Here is a 21,039-nt window from a genome sequence, read left to right on the forward strand (position 1 = left end):
TGTCCTGGCATCATTGAGTACAAGGCATGAATCAAGTGGTGGCTCTGTGGCTAAGGATCTGCGCTGGTATCCCAAAGGTTGCCGGTTCGAATCCCCGTCACTAACAAAAAGGCCACTGCTCTGCTGGGCTCTTGAGCAAGGCCCTTAACCTGTAATTGCTCCAGGGGCGCTGTACAATGGCTGACCCTGCGCTCAGACCCCAAGGGGTATGCGAAAACTACCAAATTCCTAATACAAGAAATTGTATAAGGCGAAATAAAGAACAAAATAAAAATAAAAAAAAATCCTTAGGGAGACAATCCATGTTAGGGGCACACACTCTCACACGCACAGACGGAGCCAACTTAGAATCACGTCATTTTTAGCATATCACTATTCTCTTGTTGTCCAGCCATATATCCATACTATAGGGTCATGGGGGTCTGCTGGAGCCAATCCCAGCCAACACAGGGTGCACGGCAGGAAACAAACCCTGGGCAGGGCGCCAGCCCACCGCAGGGCACACACACCAAGCACACACTAGGGACAATTTCGGATCGCCAATGCACCTAACCTGCATGTCTTTGGACTGTGGGAGGAAACCGGAGCACTTGGAGGAAACACACATGGACACAGGGAGAACATGCAAACTCCACGCAGGGAGGACCCGGGAAGCGAACCCAAGTCTCCTAACTGCGAGGCAGCAGCGCTACCACTGAGCCACCGTGCTGCCCTTCCCTTGTTGTGTTTGTGAATATTTTCCACATTATTGAATTATTTTAATTTCACTGTCATCTTTGCAGCAACAAGTTCTCACTGGAATGTAATAAAGTCGTGTACAATTTTAACTAAATTCAGTTTTCCTGTTGAAGTCAGGGGCAGCAAGTCATTCTTTTTTTCCACACAAATAGAATTATTAAAAACATGAAAGGGGCATCGTGCAATGCAAAGTGTTTCTGAAATTAAATGCAGAGACAGTATCTAATAGTGGATGACACTCAAAATTGTTTTAGTATATATTGTTTACATTTGCGATAAATGCAGCAGAAACTGTTAGATCTTGATGAGAAACAGAAAGGGAAAAATAGTAAAATAAAAATAAAAGACTAATTGTTAAATGAGCTAATTAAATTAAAATGTTAAATTTGCTAATTAATCTAATTATACAGAATTAACAGTTTTTTTATATGTTGTCAACCATTAAATTCTAATCTAGGTATGTTGCAGTATTATGCATTTACACTTTCATTCAATTTGTTAGACGCTATCACCACTGGATATCTATCCTAAAATTCTGGACTTCCACCCTGTTACAATGGCATCATTCACAATGACGTTAGCCAGAACTTGTCTCTGCCCATTGGTAAGTTGATTGAATTAAAAATCATTATTAAATAATTACAGTCTTACTGTGAATTACTGACACTTGCTTTACAAAAATTCATGTATATGACAAAAGTAATTTAATTCCTCTTTTTTTCTTATGGGCCCCAATGAAGCTGAATTTTCATAGTTATATCAACCTAGCCTGGAAAGATATTTAATCACTAACCACTAGTACTAACACCTGATCAACTTTGCTTTGGGACAGGGTTGAATATTAATCACAATCTCAGTCATTCTCACAGCTAATGCTGCATTGAAATGCCAAGGTTCAGCCAAATTGTCAGTGTATATTACTCAGATGTGTTCTTGTATTATCTTGAGCATCATGCTCAAAAAAGAAAATTTGGAAAAACTCAAGAAATATTTTGAATATAAAACATGAACTGATAAAGTGTAGTTAAATAGCCTTATTAAACATTATTTCATGTATGGAAATGTCTTATTAGGTCTTTTTGATGGTTAATGTTATTAAATTAATAGGTGCTATTTGAGCAGAAATGGGGGGCATTTTTGGCGCCAGAAAATGCTTCAAAATTTTGTCTGTTTAAATTAAACATAAGTACGTGTTCAGGTTATGAAAATGTATCTTACAAACAGGTTTTCAGGAATAGATTAACTTTGTAAAGCAGGGAAAATGTTGTACATAGAAAGACGTATCCATGTGTGAAAATTACTGTTGAAAGCTGTAAAGGAATAAAGTTCAAGTCCTGTATGACTACAGTACCGAGTGCATCTCTGTTTAACAGTCTGTTTATCTGGTTGAAGTGCTTCTCTGTGTTGTAAATGTTGTCTTTTGGAAAATGGATTTTGAGTTTTAACCAAGAAGTGTACAAGGACACAGTACTCCGATTAAGTGTTTGCTCCAAGTGGTATCTTAATCTGTTCCTTTTAAGAATCCCTAATCCCAAATTTATAGGGCTTCAACAGTACTTAATAATGATTGTTTAACTGTTTCTTTATGTAGTTTAGTATGAAAATTCACTTTTTTTTTTCAAATATCAAAATCAGGATTAAATTAATGAGTTTTAATTTGATGTTAGAGGTGGATATCACAATAAAACATTTAGGATTTTAAACCTGACGCATTTCTTGTGCCTGTTTACAAGTCCTTAAAGGACATACTCTTCAGGAGCTAATTGGTTTTTCTGTACTCTGCCTCAGTTGGATTTAATTTCTGCTCATTTAAAAAAAAAAAAAAAAGACTTAAATTTCTGATAAATATTTTAAGATGTGTACTTGCTTTAAAAATAGGAGAATAAGTTAGTTAATGGGAAAAATTTTGCTTAAACTCCAGATGTATTTGTTGAATTTACTCAGTCAACAAATAAGCTCTCAGATGTTTTAATGTTTTTAGACACACAAAAAACGTTCAGTAGAGTGGGGTGGTTAATATCTCTCCACTGTCTTGCACAATTTTGTGTTTAGTCCAGATATTGTCACATGGATCAACTTACTTTACTCTTACTTAAGCCTAGTGGTCTCTGTGCAGTTGACCAATATAAACTCAAACAATATCAGGTGGCTCTGGCATATGTTTTGTGCGATCTAAAATGAAAACTTAATTTCCATTGTTTGGAATTACAGTATTTCAGACACATTTAGACTATCTAGTGTTAAATTGTCCAATTATTTCCTAAACTACTTTACATTAGCATGTTAAGTAATTTTCTTTTTCTATAGAGCTTCTTGAGAATTTGAAAATAATTAATTGTTATTCTAAATTAAGTTTTCTAGGCTCCTGCCAGTGACTCTTCTAAACTCCTTTGTTGTTTTAATTAATATGAGGTTTAATAACAAAAAGGGAACAAATAATATATTAATAAATTAGATGTGTATCAGAACAACATAACAGTTTTTTTGTCTGGTTAATTTATTAAATTAAATTTTGTCTGGTTAATTTATTAAATACATTTTATAGCAAGCACCATCCAAAGACTTTTTTGTTATGCAGTGAGTACAGTTCAATATATAGGAATGCATAAAGTTAAAACTTAGAAGGGAAATTGGAAGTGGCAAAAAAAGCTAGAAGCAATAAGCAATATTTTTAAAGATTTCTTTTAAAGTTTGCAAACCTCTGCAAACAACAGAGATCCTTTGTTTATTTCCCCAAATTTGGTGGGCTTCAAGCCTTGATTGTGTGTTAGTCACTGTTTTGGGGGGGATCAGATACATATGCATTGTAAAACATGATACATATAAATTAAGCAATGATGCTCTCAAACTCTGAATATGCAGTTATGCAGTTGTATGCAGTTATGGTTACTGTGCAACAAAAAATATATATTAGTGAATTATGTATCTGGGAATTAACAAGCAATGAAAGTGTACTCTGAAATGAAAACAGAAGGCAATATGGAGATCTAGTTTAACTGATAAATATTCTCAAATGTATCATTGTAAAATGCTGAAGTGTACTTGGAAAGTTATGAAGACGTCAATTTGATATGGAAAGTAGGACGCATTTCTTTGCACAAGTTACTTGCAATCTCGAAGAAATTTTCATTTGACTAATATATTGGGGTAAATAAGCTGGATAAACTGAAAAGCATATAAAATTTCTTAGATTCCTAAGAACTAAAGATCTTACAGTGGGAGGGTTTGTAAAGATTTTATTTTTGCTTAAATAATAAACATAAATTAAAATCAAATTCTGTTCTATTTCAGAGGAATTTTGAACGCAGATGCCACAAGGTTTACGAGAATCATAAGAGGTTTGTGGCACTGCTGTCTTGATCTTGTGATTTATGCAAAGAAGTGAGCAATTCAGTTTCTATATTCCTGTGAAATATGCTTCTTTAACTAGTACATGCCAATTTCCGGTGTGTTCTACAGTGGTGAAAGGATGACTCCAAGATGCCAGCCTTAGAAGCAGAGTTTCAAAGAAAAAGCTGTATTTGAAACTGGTAAATAACAAGAAAAGGTTAAATGGGTAAAAGTTTGGATGCACTCATAAATGCACCCTGCATTGTCTGTGTGCTATTTTGTCCATTTCGACCTTTTCCCTTTTGCAAATAATGCTGGGAATTGGTATATACGTAATATTTAAGTAAGCAGCCAAGTGAGGACATTTGGGAAGCTGTTGCAGAAACTGCAGTTTCTGCCGTACTTATCCTTGTGTACAGATGTGCGTCTGGGGCGTCTGCTTCTTTTTCTGTCCCAGTTATAATCAAGTTACCTTCTTCTTTCAAGACAGTAAAGAACACCTTTGTATGAACCTTTCAGTTTCTTGGAAATCTGCCATAAGGAATAACAATTGTTTTGCAATCCAAAAAATGCACTGACGTGTTTCTTGAGAAAACTCTTTTATTTTGTGCATTTCTAAACCCAGAATTAAAGTTTAGGTGCTAGTACCTAGCAACCCAAGGAAAGACCATTTACCTGCTTTTGTTCAATAGAATAACAGATTTCATCTGTACCACCACAATGTAAAAGGTTTATTTAATCACCAATATACATTTAACACTAGAATTACCAGAGTCTACGAAAAAAGTCGTAGATCTGGCCCACCTTAAAACTGTTCTCACCTCTCCGCCAGCATCTTTTGTCTTCTAAATGTGCCGATTAAGACGAGCAGCAAGCAGCCGGCTATTCCATCCCGCACCGTCGCAGAACGTTCACTAAGTTTTCCCAGCTCATGCTTTGTTTGATTATCTGGGAGTGACTGAACTGCTGGAGTTTTAGAGTGGAAATAATAGATCGTTATTTGGAACACACGCATTTCATGTGTGTTTTGTAAACACATTGTTAAAACAGAAACTTTTTCATATTTTAGTAATAAATGTTACAAAATGTAGGCATAAACTATACAATGTGTGAAGCCTGAAGTCCAAAGATCAAATAAACACTTTCGCTAAGATTTGCTGACTCAGAGCGCAGCAGCCCTGCTGTGCTTCCGAGACCCGAGTTCGATTCCCCGCTGGGGAGAAAGTGTAATTTTTTTTCTTTTTAACCTCAAATGGACATAAAATTTATAAATTGGTATGTACTGTAAATCTTTAAGTTAAAAATGTCGATCGCGGTTATTTCTGTTGATTAATTCATGCTTTTTACTTAGAGTCAGAACAGGAGCTTATTCAGCTTCTGATCTGACTCTTAACAGCGCCAGTATAAATTCACACCCGATCTGACGCTGTTCGTTTTCAAATAATATTGCATTACTTCGACAGTGTTTTCTGATTGGTACTATTCGCGTCATAAAATTATTTCTTCAAAACGTCACATATATTTGTCACTTTCTTTTTTTAAAATGTGCTTTGATCACCGCCAGCATGTTGTAGCACACAGCAACTGGCCACCTGCATGTTCTTGCATGCACTGAATAAGCGCACTGAATAAGACAGCGCTATATGCAATCATCAGATTCAAATGTTAACAGTTAACAGTTCAAACACACGCAAGGATCGTCTTTCCTACATTTACAACGTGTGTACCTGTTACAATGTACACACTTCTGTCTATGCTGTGGTTTCTATTACACACCTGAAAGAAAGAGACAATAATTGTGAAAACATCCTCGCACTAATGCAATAGTATTTGAAAACAAACAGCGTCAGATTGGGTGTGAATTTATGCTGGAACTGGAAATTCTCTGATGTGGAATCAGTTCTGTATGGTTGTGGGCGTGGGTGTGAGAGGTGGACATAACTGGCAATTACTGTGAATGTGAGTGGTGTTTTGAGATAATGAATAGAGCTGCAAATTACAAGGAATTCTCAGATGTGGAATTCTCTGATGTGGCGAGATAAAACCTGACACACAAACATAGGTGAATCAGTTGTGCTTGATTATTATTTTGAGCAAACAGACACCACAATGGCCACAGCTCTGTCACGAAAGAGGAGGTTGTCCTCTTCGGAGGCTTTGGCTCTGCTGCAAGAAATGGATGATTGCGACTCAGACGGTGGTGAGGAACTTATTTTTGATATCGAGGAAGACAACGAGACAGACACAGAGGAGAGCCCAGATGAGGATTCTATATCAGAGAAAAAGAACAGAAGCCCTCCCTGCAAGAAACGTCCAGTCCAACATAAGAACAGCGCAGCTGCACCAGGCGTAAATGCAAAAGATGGCACCATTTGGATACAAAAAATAAACGTGTAATGCCACGAAAAGTGCACGCAGACACTTCAGTTCGCAAGCATTGGTACGAGAATGCAGTCACAAGTACACTGCAGAGCTATAGCGCGTCTTTATGTGAAAACAGCAGTGTCAGATGGGGAGTGTTTGATGATTACATATAGCGCTGAAGTTACTGCTCTTTACTATGCTTTCCTCTGCATGTCCTGGAGTACAAAAGAAACAGCATACAGCAATATGTGGGGACTAGCAAGATCGGGGGAAAAAAATAGTATGATAGTATGTATCGTGATGTACTGCAGAGCTATAGCGCGTCTTTATGTGAAAACAGCAGTTTCAAATAGGGGGGCAGGGGGAAGGATCCTGAACGTGGCTGAGAGAATGAAAAGTGAATAAAAAAAAAAAAAAAAACAAAGCTAACCTTTACAAGTATCATAAATTACACCGGCCGTTACAGACTGAAATCAAATGTATGTTTTTATTCTGAAATAGTAAGAATAAGAGCAGCTCACTTCTGAAAAGGGAGTCATGCAGGATCGAACTTGTGATCTTTTGATTCCAGTCAGCAACTGATACTGTTGCGCCATGGTGGCAGTCGTAGTAAATGCGCGTCAATGTCGCACGCTAAGGCGGCTTTTTTTTTCTGCAGTTATATTTTTGAATAAAAGCGCACTTGTTCTGTTATATTTGTACCTTTTGTGAAAGTGTTTCTTTTATATTTGGACTTCAGGCTTCATACATTATATAGTTTATGCCTACATTTTGTCATTTACTACTAGAATATGAAAAAAGTTTCTGTTTTAAAAATGTGTTTACACCAGTGGCGACTGCTGTAAGACTACAAGGGAAGCTCCGCTTCCTCTACTATGTCAGAAAATAAATGCTCATGTATGCACTGTCGTATTTATATTGGTTTTAATAAAAGTGCGCTAGAACGCGTTCAACTTCATGACTAGCTCGTTCAGAATCAGGTATTTATTTTAGATTGTTTGACGCGATTTTCTTGTCATACATTTCCGTGCAGCACAGCATGTTAAACCCTCCTGAAACCCAGCTTCACTGGAGCTCTATGGGCAAGCACAGAGGAGCTTTTTTTCACTGCAGAAAAGCTGGACGGTAATTGGATAAATGCACCAAAATCGTCACTTCCAGGGAAGCTCAGCTTCTCTGGGAGTGAATGGAGCAGTGGGCGGGCCAGGACGCTGGGCTGCTGCATGATGATTGGAGGAGCTGTTTAAAGAGCGGAACCCCTTTTTTGATTGACAGTATTTGAAAGTGTGCTGAAAAGTTATGGCAATTTCTTTGACTCAGGGAGACTGAGATCTGAACTTCAAGTACTATATTCAGATCATGACTTACAGGGGAGCAGGGGTAAGCTGTGTGATTTCTTGGTGTTTTTTAAAGACATGGAGTTGGACAGTGCAATGCCTCAGCTATACAAGCTGTTGTCGTTATTGGCAACAATTGGCGCTACATCAGCAGGTGTAGAGAGGAGCTTCTCCTGTTTAAAACAGGTCAATTCATACACCCGCAACACGATGGGCCAAGATCGTTTGAGCAACCTTGCTCTCCTGGCCATTGAGAGGAAACTGGTTAAGTCCCTGGAAAAGACGGCCAATTGGTACGACAGGGTCACAGACCATTTTCTGCAAAAGGAACGGAGGGCAGAATTTACATACAAATAACAATGAATTTTATGATGAAGGCCTAATTTGAGCTTCCCCTGTTTTAAAAGCTAGCAGCCGCCACTGGTTTACACAGATTACTGTAGAAATGGAACACACATGAAATGTGTGTGTTCCAAATAACAATCTATTATTTCCATTCTAAAACTCCACTTCACTCCCAGATAATCAATTAAGGCATGAGCTGGGAGAAGTTCGTGCACGTTCTAAGCTGGTAGGGGGATGGAATAGCTGGCTGCTTGCAGCTTGTCTTTATCTGCATATTTAGAAGACAAAAGACGCTTGCGGAGATGTGCGAACGGATTTAAGAAGTGATTTAAGGTGGGACGGATCTACGAGTTTTTTCGTAGGCTCTGGTAATTCTAGTGTTAAACATGATTATTTAAGGAAGAACTAAGGGAGTATACCATTAGTATACTGGCTGATGAAAATGGGACTTTACAGTCATATTTATATTTGTATGCTTCATGCAAAAATTTTGGATACCCCTGGCCTAATTGCATATTTTTTTGACAGCTGAAGTAAAAAAAAATGGTAAATGCAAAGTAGGAATCAAATAAGCTAAAACAATTACATTTGTATGAAAATTTTAATATTCAGTTAGGATTTATTTGACGAATAACAGTGTAAATGTGGCATTTGTAAAGATTTGGACACCCTACTAAATCAGTACTTATTCATCTAACATTTTATTCAAGGATTTGTTGATATTTAGTGGAATCCATTCCTCCCTATACTCACGCAATATATCCTATCCAACTAGCTGCCACACATACCCAAACCAGAGTAGGTACAGCCATAATTAACAGTTGGCATGATATTCTTTTCTTCAAGTGCTGCTTCTTTTTTCCAAACAAAATTATTGTAGTTGTGGCCAAAGAAGTCAGTTTTAACTTTCATCTGTCTATAGCACTTGGTTTGAAAATGTCTCTTTCTTATGGAGCTTTTGTTTTGGATACTGAAATCTTTGGGTTTTTTTTCTTCTTAAGAGACTGCAGGTAAGGCTTTCTTCAGATGGCTTTTTCATGCAGGCCATGTCCATATAAGCAACATTGCACAGGAGAGCAGTGTACAACCACTCCTTTCTCAGCTAAACCTGCCTGATGGTCCCTTGCAGTCCTATAGGATATTTGCTTTGTTTTGCTTTGCCTTCCTGCACAGTATATGAGCTGTTCTAGCTGTCAGTTTTCGTAGTCTTTTAGATCATGTCTTGACTTCCACAGTTCCCCTTAACAATAATTTTTTAATGGAATTTCGAACTGTGGAATTTACTAGCTGAAAGCACTTCCATATCTTTTTATAGCTTACCCTTCTTTGTAGGCATCAATTAATTTTCTTTTCAGATCCTCAGTCAGTTGCATAAAAGAGTCCATGGTTTTTGAAGGTTTCACAATGTTTGAAGATTCAGAGGATTTACTAGGCTGTACAGTTGCCATCAGCTTACAATTCCTAATATCAGTTTTTGGCCAGACGTAACATCTGATGAGCTAAGCTAAGCCAGTGTAGACTAAAGACCAAAAGAGTTCTGAGAACTTACATCTAAAAGGGTGCCAAACATTTGCAAATACAACATTTACTTTTACTTATTCATTTATTTCACTTTTTTTTCAGCTTATTAAAATAAACCTGAACTGTACATTAACATTGTCTTAAAAATGCACTTGTTTTAATTTGTTTGCTGTGGAAGTTGTATTTACTATTTTTTACTTCAAATGCCAATAAAATTTTTAATTTTGCCAGGATTGTCCAAACCCTTGCGTGGAACTACATACATTTAAATTATATATGTTTCAAGTAAGTGTTCAATTACTTTTTTTGTCGATTATAAATATCAAACTACTGTCACCAGTCTGTGAGAGACATGCAGCTAAGAATTCCATTGTACTACAAGACAATAAACCTGAACTTCTTTTAAACTTTTTTTTTTCTGTGTGGTTAAATGTACCTTAGTAATTCATCAGCATATGAAACATGCAGTGACTCAGTAGATGGATACAGCTCCAATAACTTGGTTTGATTCTTTGTACAACAACTTTGTGAAGGTTGAAAGTTTCTTTGTTTGTTTGGGGTTTCTATGAGTCTTCTGCAACATTCCTGAAGTTGCAGATACTAAGTTGACTGTTAACGTTTAAGTGGCCATGTATAGGTGAGTGTGCCTTTGTCTTCTGTCCATTGCTCCTGGGATGGATTCCCACTCTATGCAGGTACAGAAAATGAATGAACCTCATTTTACTAATCAAGTAATCACAGTACAGTACTTCCTGGTGTTCTGTACACGAGAGAGATGGTATCTCTATATTTTCTTTTCAACAGATTGTCGGTCGTGGAAATGATCAAGTAGCCATTAGTTCCAAGTTTGAAACTAGGGAGGACATTGGTAAGTACAGCAAATTTCTTTCTTAACTATAATAATGGAAGGAGGTGACAGAAAATCTGGAGCCAAAGTTAAAGCAAAATATGGTAATTGTGGCATAAATGGATTTAAAGTAAATTAAACCTCGAAAATACAAGTGATATAAGCAGTATAGTTTAGAAACACAATGCCACATAATGGGAATTTTTTAGCATACAAAAAAAAAAAAAACTTAATTCAATGACAATTGGAATGATAGTGGCTAGTACAGTGAATTGGTGGTACAACTGAATATAAGCAGCTATGACATTTTAGATTTTTGGATCTTGTGAAAAGCTAGTGTCGTAGAATAAAATCTCAAACCAATAATAATATCCAAAGCCAGGAAATTATGCAAGGTATAAAAGCCAAGTTTTAGTGTAGAATTTTATTAAAGATAATAAAAAGCCCTGTTCTGTTTGTGGGGAGAGCCACTGTTCCTAAGCACGAAAACATTTCTATACATAGCTTAACATAGATAAGAAACTTTGATTTGTGTGCTATTCTAATGGGCAAGCACCTTGTTGCCATTTTTCCACCTTTGTGCAATCACCCTTCAATCATACCCACTTCTCAATTTCTAACCATCCATGCCCTTTACTCATTATGCTGTCTTTGTCTGGTCAGCTTTTCAGCCACGCCTCTTTATTGGTAATCCTCAACCCAATCTTTGGCATTGGCTTTCAGGTTGTCATTTTACGTTGGTGGATTGTTTAAATGTAAGAGTCCATGCATATCAGTGCATTCCAGTGTTTTGACTATAGACGACACAGTGGAATTCAGGGCTTAAACTATATTGGTGAGAATACAATATACTTTCAAAAGTAAAAGCGTCTTAGAAGGTGCAGAATCATTTTGTGCTTAATTAAAATAAGTTCTTAACCATATAATACGTTCTAATTTCTGTACATAATGTATGTTAATTAGCCAGTCTGATTGTATATAAAATATACAGTAAATATTCTTATAGATATATTTCCATACTAGTCTAAATTAGAAATGATTTTTAGAGACTGAAAGCAGTCTGGGTAGAAATTCAAGGCATTGATGTTAGTTTACGGTATTGTTGATCTGTAATATCTTTTAAGATATATTTCTGCAATATGTTTTGCCTGGTTTGTGGTAGAAAACATTGACATGCTTTTAGCCACATGCTACTTTTTTATAATAACAAAGTAATGACATTCAATCTTAATGGTTTAACTTTTTATATGTGATTCTGTTCTGCTGTACAGTAATCCCTCCTCCATCGCGGGGGTTGCGTTCCAGAGCCACCCGCGAAATAGGAAAATCCGCGAAGTAGAAACCATATGTTTATATGGTTATTTTTAGAATGTCATGCTTGGGTCACAGATTTGCGCAGAAACACAGGAGGTTGTAGAGAGACAGGAACGTTATTCAAACACTGCAAACAAACATTTGTCTCTTTTTCAAAAGTTTAAACTGTGCTCCACGACAAGACAGAGATGACAGTTCTGTCTCACAATTAAAAGAATGCAAACATATCTTCCTTTTCAAAGGAGTGCAAAGCAAGCAGTCAAAAAAAAAATCAATAGGGCTTTTTGGCTTTTAAGTATGCGAAGCACCGCCGGTACAAAGCTGTTGAAGGCGGCAGCTCACACCCCCTCTGTCAGGAGCAGGAAGAGAGAGAGAGAGAGCCACAGAAAAACAAAGTCAAAAATCAATACGTGCCCTTTGAGCTTTTAAGTATGCGAAGCACCGTGCAGCATGTCCTTCAGGAAGCAGCTGCACACAGCCCCCCTGCTCACACCCCCCTACGTCAGCGCAAGAGAGAGAGAGAGAGAGAAAGTAAGCTGGGTAGCTTCTCAGCCATCTGCTAATAGCGTCCCTTGTATGAAATCAACTGGGCAAACCAACTGAGGAAGCATGTACCAGAAATTAAAAGACCCATTGTCCGCAGAAACCCACGAAGCAGCGAAAAATCCGCGATATATATTTAAATATGCTTACATATAAAATCCGCGATGGAGTGAAGCCGCGAAAGGCGAAGCGCGATATAGCGAGGGATCACTGTATTCATGATTTCTCCCTTATAATACAACTTAATATTTAGATTTTCTCTCCAGCTATAGTTATCACTTTCCATCATCTCAATTTAATGAAAAATGGATTTCAAACTGGTTAATGGACAGTAATTTAAGGGGTACAATTAAAAGGACAATGCTTCCTTAGTTGTGAGGTAATCAGTGGAGCCTCCCAGGAATATTTACTGAAGATGTTATATGTTTAATTCATATTAAAGACAAAGATTATGAAATAGTGAGTAAATGTTCTAGATTAGTAGAAGATAGTAAGACTGCAGAGACAGTAAAAAGAATTTGGAAAAACCTTGGCAGAATTCCCACAGGGTCAGTGCAGTTCATGCTTGGAAAAATTAATTTTATTATACAGTATATAGATGCAAGATGGGTGATGCTGAGTTAAAGGAAGAAAAACTGTAAAAATGATTTAGAGGTTTATGTTGACACAACATTCTCATCTTCATTGGAAGGATGAGAAGCAATTAAAAATAAGGTTTCATTAGAAAAACATTGTATGTCATCTTTTCTTTGTAAAGCACTAACAAGACTACACCTGAAATACTTTACGTAGTCACCACACTACAAAAGTACATAGCACCGTTAATAAAATGCAGTTAATACAGTTACTGAAATACAGCACGTTGTACATTTTAAATTATCTCAACCAGATCATTTATTAAAATTTGTATTTATCTGTATGTATGTGTTTTGCATTAATTCTTTACTTCAGTTTAATAATTTTATCTTTTTCAGCTGTGATCCGTAACTATGGGAACCTTCTTTCTGAGATGTCAGCAATTGTTCCTGATGGAATTGTGGCATTTTTCACCAGTTATCAGTACATGGAAAATATTGTGGCATCCTGGTATGAGCAGGTAAATGGAAACAAATTTCTAACAAATATGATCGATTGCCTAGGTGGTTGGTGTTGAATATGTTTAAAAATAGATATATACAAACTTGCTACTGAGACAAATCAAATGACATTTGGTGGTAAAACAAAACCTGAAAGGCTCTAACACTTCACTGTAGGCAGCACTACATAGAGCTTGCAAGAGCTAAGAATTGGTACTTTGTACATAGTCCTTTACCATCAATTACAGCTGTTAGTCTTCTTGGGTATGTCTGTATTCACATATTGATTTAGATTTAGGAATCTTTGCCTATTCTTCCATGCAAATTTAGCTCCAACTCTGACAAACTGTGTTTAATGTGTCCATGAGCTGCAATTTTCAAGTCTGTTTTATTCAATTCTGGGTACTGGCTGGTCCATTCAAGAATGCTGACCGTTTTTATTAAGGCGTTCTTTTTTGCATTATGCATTGGGTCCTTGACCTGCCAAATGAAGATCTCTGGATGCCTGAAATGACTTCTCCTGGAGTATTTTCCTATATTTAGCTGCATCCATTTGAAATGAACACAGTTGTATTTTTCAATATATTTAGTGTGAATGACAGACACTGGATGTTTTATATACAGTACTGTGCAAAAGTTTTAGACAGGTGTGAAAAAATGCTGTAAACAAAGAATGCTTTCAAAAATGAAAGTGTTAATCATTTATTTTCATCAATCAACAAAATGCAGTGAATGAACAAAAGAGAAATCTAAATCAAATCAATATTTGGTGTGACCACCCTTTGCCTTCAAAACAGCATCAATTCTTCTAGGTACACTTGCACACAGTTTTTGATGGAACTCGGCTGGTAGGTTGTTCCAAACATCTTGGAGAACTATCCACAGATCTTCTGTGGATGTAGGCTTCCTCACATCCTTCTGTCTCTTCATGTAATCCCAGACACACTCAATGATGTTGAGATCAGGGCTCTGTGGGGGCCATACCATCACTTCCAGGACTTCTTGTTCTTCTTTACGCTGAAGATAGTTCTTAATGACTTTGGCTGTATGTCTGGGGTCGTTGTCCTGCTGCAGAATAAATTTGGGGCCAATCATACGCCTCCCTGATGGTATTACATGATGGATAAGTATCTGCCTCTATTTCTCAGCATTGAGAACACCATTAATCCTGACCAAATCTCCAACTCCATTTGCAGAAATGCAGCCCCAAACGTTCAAGGAACCTCCACCATGCTTCACTGTTGCCTGCAGACACTCATTATTGTACCGCTCTCCAGTCCTTCAACAAACAAACTGCCTTCTGCTACAGCCAAATATTTCAAATTTTGACTCATCAGTCCAGAGCACCTGCTGCCATTTTTCTGCACCCCAGTTCCTATACAAATATATATATATATATATATATATATATATATATATATATATATATATATATATATATATATATATATATATATATATATATAGGGCGGCACGGTGGCGCAGTGGGTAGCGCTGCTGCCTCGCAGTTGGGACACCTGGGGACCTGGGTTCGATTCCCGGGTCCTCCCTGCGTGGAGTTTGCATGTTCTCCCCGTGTCTGCGTGGGTTTCCTCCCGGCGCTCCGGTTTCCTCCCACATTCCAAAGACATGCAGGTTAGGTGGATTGGCGATTCTAAATTGGCCCTAGTGTGTGCTTGGTGTGTGGGTGTGTTTGTGTGTGTGTCCTGCGGTGGGTTGGCACCCTGCCCAGGATTGGTTCCTGCCTTGTGCCCTGTGTTGGCTGGGATTGGCTCCAGCAGACCCCCGTGACCCTGTGTTCGGATTCAGCAGGTTGGAAAATGGATGGATATATATATATATATATATATATATATATATATATATATATATATATATATATATATATATATATACGCCTAGACAAACTGGTGAGGAAGGCAAGCTCTATTGTTGGCATGGAGCTGGACAGTTTAACATCTGTGGCAGAGCGAAGGGCGCTCAGCAGGCTCCTATCAATTATGGAGAATCCACTGCATCCACTTAATAGTATCATCTCCAGACAGAAGAGCAGCTTCAGCGACAGACTGCTGTCACTGTCTTGCTCCACTGACAGATTGAGGAGATCGTTCCTCCCCCAAACTATGCGACTCTTTAATTCCTTCCGGGGGGGGGGGGGGTAAACGTTAACATTTAACATTATACATAGTTATTGTCTGTTTTTCACCTGCATTATTATCATTCTTTAATTTAATATTATTTATTGTATCAGTATGCTGCTGCTGAAGAATGTGAATTTCCTATTGGGATTAATAAAGTATCTTATCTATCTATCTATGTTTTCGTGCATACTTGAGTCGCTTGGCCTTGTTTCCACGTCGGAGGTATGGCTTTTTGGCTGCAACTCTTCCATGAAGACCACTTCTGGCCAGATTTCTCCGGACAGTAGATGGGTGTACCTGGGTCCCACTGGTTTCTGTCAGTTCTGAGCTGATGACACTGCTGGACATCTTCCGATTTCGAAGGGTAATAAGCTTGATGTGTCTTTCATCTGCTGCACTGTTTCCTTCTTCGACCACTGCATCTACGATCCTCAATGTTGCCTGTTTCTTTGTGCTTCTTCAAAAGAGCTTGAACAGCAATCTTGAAACCCCAGTCTGCTTTGAAATCTTTGTCTGGGAGAGACCTTGCTGATGCAGTATAACTACCTTGTGTCTTGTTGCTGTGCTCAATCTTGCCATGACATGAAATTGTCTTCCACAACCTCATCTTGGTAGCAGAGTTTGGCTGTTCCTCACCAGTTTTAAGCCTCCTACACAGCTGTTTCTGTTTCACTTAATGACTGTGTTTCAACCTACGTGTGACATTGATGATCATTAGCACCTGTTTGGTATAATTGGTTTATCATACACCTGACTATAATCTTACAAAATCCCTGACTTTGTGCAAGTGTACCTATAAGAATTGATGCTGGTTTGAAGGCAAAAGGTAGTAACACCGAATATTGATTTGATTTAGATTTTTCTTTTGTTCGCTCACTTTGCATTTTTTAAATTGATAACAATAAAAATTCATTGTTTATATTTCTGAAAGCATTCTTTGTTTACAGCATTTTTTCACACCTGCCAAAACTTTTGCACAGTACTGTATATGTATTGAAATTACTTATACATAAACAGAAACACATTCCACTTAAATATGCTTTAATTTGACTTTGTAACTCAGCAAAATGTTATAAACAATCTTCAAGGCTTACCATGTGTAGCCTGCTTACTCTTAAGCAAAAGTGTATAGCCTGTCTACCATTTCCTTCAGAACCTCCTTCTCTCAGTTAGAGAATCAGATGTCTTTGGAATATTTCTGGTTTCCTTTGTTCTAGTATCCTAGGGTAATTCTGTTGTAAGAAACCTCATACAGTTATTAATTACCATCAGCAACCTAACATATTTATGTTGTTGCATAGGGTATTCTTGAAAACATACAGAGGAACAAGTTAATTTTCATTGAAACTCAGGATGCTGCTGAGACTAGCATGGCGCTTGAGAAATACCAAGAGGTAAATTTTATTCTCATTTCTTTATTTTGTCACTATGACAATTCCTAAAAGTTTTATTTCTAAAGAACATTCTCAGGGGGCTTCTTCTATCTTTTTGCACTGTCTCAAGAGCCTGAATCACATTAACTAGTAATTCAAAATCTTTTCCTGCTAATAATGTAAAACGTTTTTGCAATATATACATACACATACTGTTATTTTTAGGTAGTGTCCCTTTAAAACTTGTTAATAGTGTTGAATTATTTTAAATATTGGAAAATGTTTGATTAGAAAATCAATCTGGTGAAATTTGTCCTAACAAAGTCAATCTTTATACTCCACCCATACCCTGAACACTGAAAAGTTTACTCAACTAGTCATTAAGATCTTTGTTTAGATAAACAAAATAGTCCCTGTAAAACAGGATTGTTTTTAGTTGAAGAAAGGATATTGTATTTATCTGGCCAGGCTTAACTTTTAAAACACAACTACTGGTTGTAATAAATAAATATTGTCCCCATTATCATCCGTTTCTCTCTTAGTGGCTTTAGATGTGAAGAAAATTAATATTAAAATGTATTTGAAGTAGCAACAGGTGTAAACTAAAATATAAAGTCCTCATTCACAAAAAGGACAAAGCAGGTTCTCCCTTCCTGGCCAAACATTATATCACTTGTATATTTTTCAAGATCTGTAGCTTGCTAGAACACACTTTCCACCCACCAGTTCCTGATTGAAAGTATTCTTATATCCATACTCTCTTTAGGACATCTTTCACTTTTCAGTGTTAAACAGAGGTTCTTAAAAATGCAGCTGTATCCCATAATTTCCTTTTGTATCTTAAAATAGCAGCTTGTTGAGATAAAAAATATCTTACAGCAGGTTGTAAATAATATAAGCAGTATTTTTATCTTCAGTAATTGTACCTTGCTGTTATGTGACCTTCAAAGTTAATTTTTTCTCATGTGTTAAACTTGAAATACAGGCTCTGGGTAGTATAGTTTATGGATCTGAACTGTATTCAATTCAGAGTTTATACACATTCTGTGATAATCTCTCTCTTTTATTTTTACTTTAAATGTCAATATTTAATAAATGCATTTGGTGTTTTTTTGGTATCTTCTGACCCATCTAATCCTCTATGCCGTTGTTTGCTGTTCTTATGTCCATTCATTCATATCATCATTTGCTATTCATTACTCACACTTCACAATTAACATTCTCACTGTATCTATACTAATAAAAGGCAAAGCCCTCACTGACTGACTGATTGACTGACTGACTGACTGACTCATCACTAATTCTGCAACTTCCTGCGTAGGTGGAAGGCTGAAATTTGGCAGGCTGATTCCTTACAGCTTACTTACAAAAGTTAGGCAGGTTTCATTTCGAAATTCAACGCGTAATGGTCATAACTGGAACCTCTTTTTTCACAATATACTGTAATGGACGGCAGCTCGATGGCCGTGGGAGGAGGAGTTGAGTGTCACGTCATCACGCCTCCCACGTAATCACGTGAAAAGACAGTGAACGCAGTAGGGACAAATGAAGGAGGAGCCGCAAACAGCGAAGAACAAAAAATTCATTAAACAATTGAGAAGGGAGCAAGTGAAGCATACAAGCATGTTCATAAGGGAAACAAAGCACGGTGTAAAACGTAAGTTTAAATTAAGTTTATAGAAACGCTCCAGCTGCGGATTGCAATAACATATTCGCGAGATAAAAGTTTAATGAGAAGACACGAGGTATAAACGAACCACACGCCGTAGCGCAACGTTAGGGGCAACAGTTTCAACCATTCTATGATCTGCCTCTCGCAACTGAAAGACGGCACATGGCGGATGTTAGCCCACTTGCTGACCGCAACGTTAGGGGCTTCAACTCTGGCGCTGACGATATTCGATTCTCGAGAGGGGATGCAGTGAGTGTGTATGCCTGATGAGCCCAGAATTAAGGAGAAACACGTGTCGCATACTCTTTGCATTATTTGAAAGTAAACTATTAAAACCATTCTATGATCAGCTTCTGGGAACAGAAAGAGGGCACGTGGCGGATGTAAGGCGACTTCCTGACCAACCACAAGCGTAACCTGGCAGGTAACCATCCATACAGTCAGATTGTGATTCAGAAAACGAATGCCATGAATTTAATTACCACGATCTACATACTGTCAAATAAACGAAACACACGCCGTAGCGGGACAGCTGTGAAAAGCGAGGTTCACAAAAAAACAGATCCTTAACAAATTGTTATTGGTATATTTTCGATCCGTTTAAAAAGGTTTTACTTTCTTCTTAAAAAATTAAAAGCAGTACTTCGCCGCAACGAAGCGCGAGAATTTGGCTATATATATCTGCTTCTCACAATTAAAAAAGGGCACGTGGCTGATTTTAGACGACTTCATGACCAAACATAAGTGTTACCTGCCAGGTAGGGTTACCACTTTTAATACAAAAAAATAAGGGACGCATACTGCAGCGGGTGCCACATCCCAGTGCCAACAGTTTGCAGACTCTACTTAAAAGACCCGCCCTCCTCACTGGACAGTTAAAAAGACCAATCAAACTAACGATGGCATCAAGTATTACCCAATCAAAAGTAGGAAAGGAGGCATGTTCATAAAATGCGTGTGGGATGATTTGCATGAGACGCTGCTTTAAAAAAAATGATAAAAAAAATACGGGACAAATTCCGTCCCGTATTGATTCAAAACGGGACGCGCAATTTCATTCTCAAATGCGGGACGATTCCGTATTTTAAAGGACGGGTAGCAACCCTACAGTGCCAGGTAACCACCCATACAATCGGATTGTGATTCAGACTAGGAATGCAATGAATGTAATTACCCCGATCTACATACAAGGCAAAAGTCTTGCAACATTCAAAGATGATGGCTTGGGATAAGTACACCATAGAACATAAAAGAGCTTATGAAGCCTTGAACCGAAAAAAGCAAGATCTCAGAGATCGTAAAAAAAAAAAAGGAGGTAATGTCGTTTTACTCGCTGTAGATTTTAGTCAAACATTACCAGTTATTTCACGAGGGAGACCAGCAGATGAACTCAACGCGTGTTTAAAATCCATGCTTCTCCCACGCTCGGTTATATGTCGCGTGTTCTCGGGTAGGTGCACCAAAAAATGTATACATTTAAGCATGTAATGAGCAAACAAAAAATGAGGTATACCCGAAGGCACTGCAGTAGTACTTAATGTAACTTTACTTCTTAAATGTTAATGTTTTACTGTTTAATAATTTATACGCTTCTTATATGTTGTTCAAATTCTTTTATCAAAATACCAGTGACAGCGCAATGCACGATAACGTGGAGTGAATACACCATACGCATCCGCCCACGGCCGCCCTGGTTTGCGCAGATAGGAGTTGATTCTACAATAAAATAAAATAAAGATAAAAACCCAGGATTGTTTCCTGCCTTGTGCCCTGTGTTGGCTGGGATTGGCTCCAGCAGACCATCGTGACCCTGTGTTCGGATTCAGCGGGTTGGAAAATAGATGGATGGATGGATAAAAAGAGTAATACAATCATCACCCATAAAGCGGATAGTAGACGTGACGTTCTATATGTGTACCAGATTTCAAGTCAATAGGTGAAACGGTTTGCGAGCTACAGGTGATTTAAAATCCTGGACAGACAAACGAATAGCCACGGTAGCACATTACAGAAGAAGATTTTACTGTTTAATAATTTATATTTATATGAAATGTGCTTCTTATATATTACTTCATATTCTCATATGATAATGATGTTAATGTTGTTTATATTGATTTCTATGTTATTGAAACTGCATGTATGTGTGTATATGTACGTATATATATATATATATATATATATATATATATATATATATATATATATATATATATATATATATATATACAGTGGTGTGAAAAACTATTTGCCCCCTTCCTGATTTCTTATTCTTTTGCATGTTTGTCACACAAAATGTTTCTGATCATCAAACACATTTAACCATTAGTCAAATATAACACAAGTAAACACAAAATGCAGTTTGTAAATGGTGGTTTTTATTATTTGGGGAGAAAAAAAAATCCAAACCTACATGGCCCTGTGTGAAAAAGTAATTGCCC

At 37.3% G+C, this 21,039-nt stretch overlaps 1 protein-coding gene across 1 annotated transcript in view; it reads left to right on the top strand.

Annotated features, from left to right (window-relative positions):
* Positions 1-21,039, top strand: part of ercc2 (excision repair cross-complementation group 2) — a 113,741-nt gene that overhangs the window by 78,316 nt on the left and 14,386 nt on the right. Inside the window, exons 15-18 of the mRNA XM_028804993.2 lie at positions 1,241-1,342; positions 10,440-10,503; positions 13,314-13,435; positions 16,858-16,950. Coding sequence (XP_028660826.1) covers positions 1,241-1,342; positions 10,440-10,503; positions 13,314-13,435; positions 16,858-16,950 — 381 coding nt within the window. The remainder of the gene's footprint in view (positions 1-1,240; positions 1,343-10,439; positions 10,504-13,313; positions 13,436-16,857; positions 16,951-21,039) is intronic.

The sequence above is a fragment of the Erpetoichthys calabaricus genome, chromosome 1 (genome assembly GCF_900747795.2).
Source record: "Erpetoichthys calabaricus chromosome 1, fErpCal1.3, whole genome shotgun sequence".
Classification (NCBI taxonomy): Eukaryota; Metazoa; Chordata; class Cladistia; order Polypteriformes; family Polypteridae; genus Erpetoichthys; species Erpetoichthys calabaricus.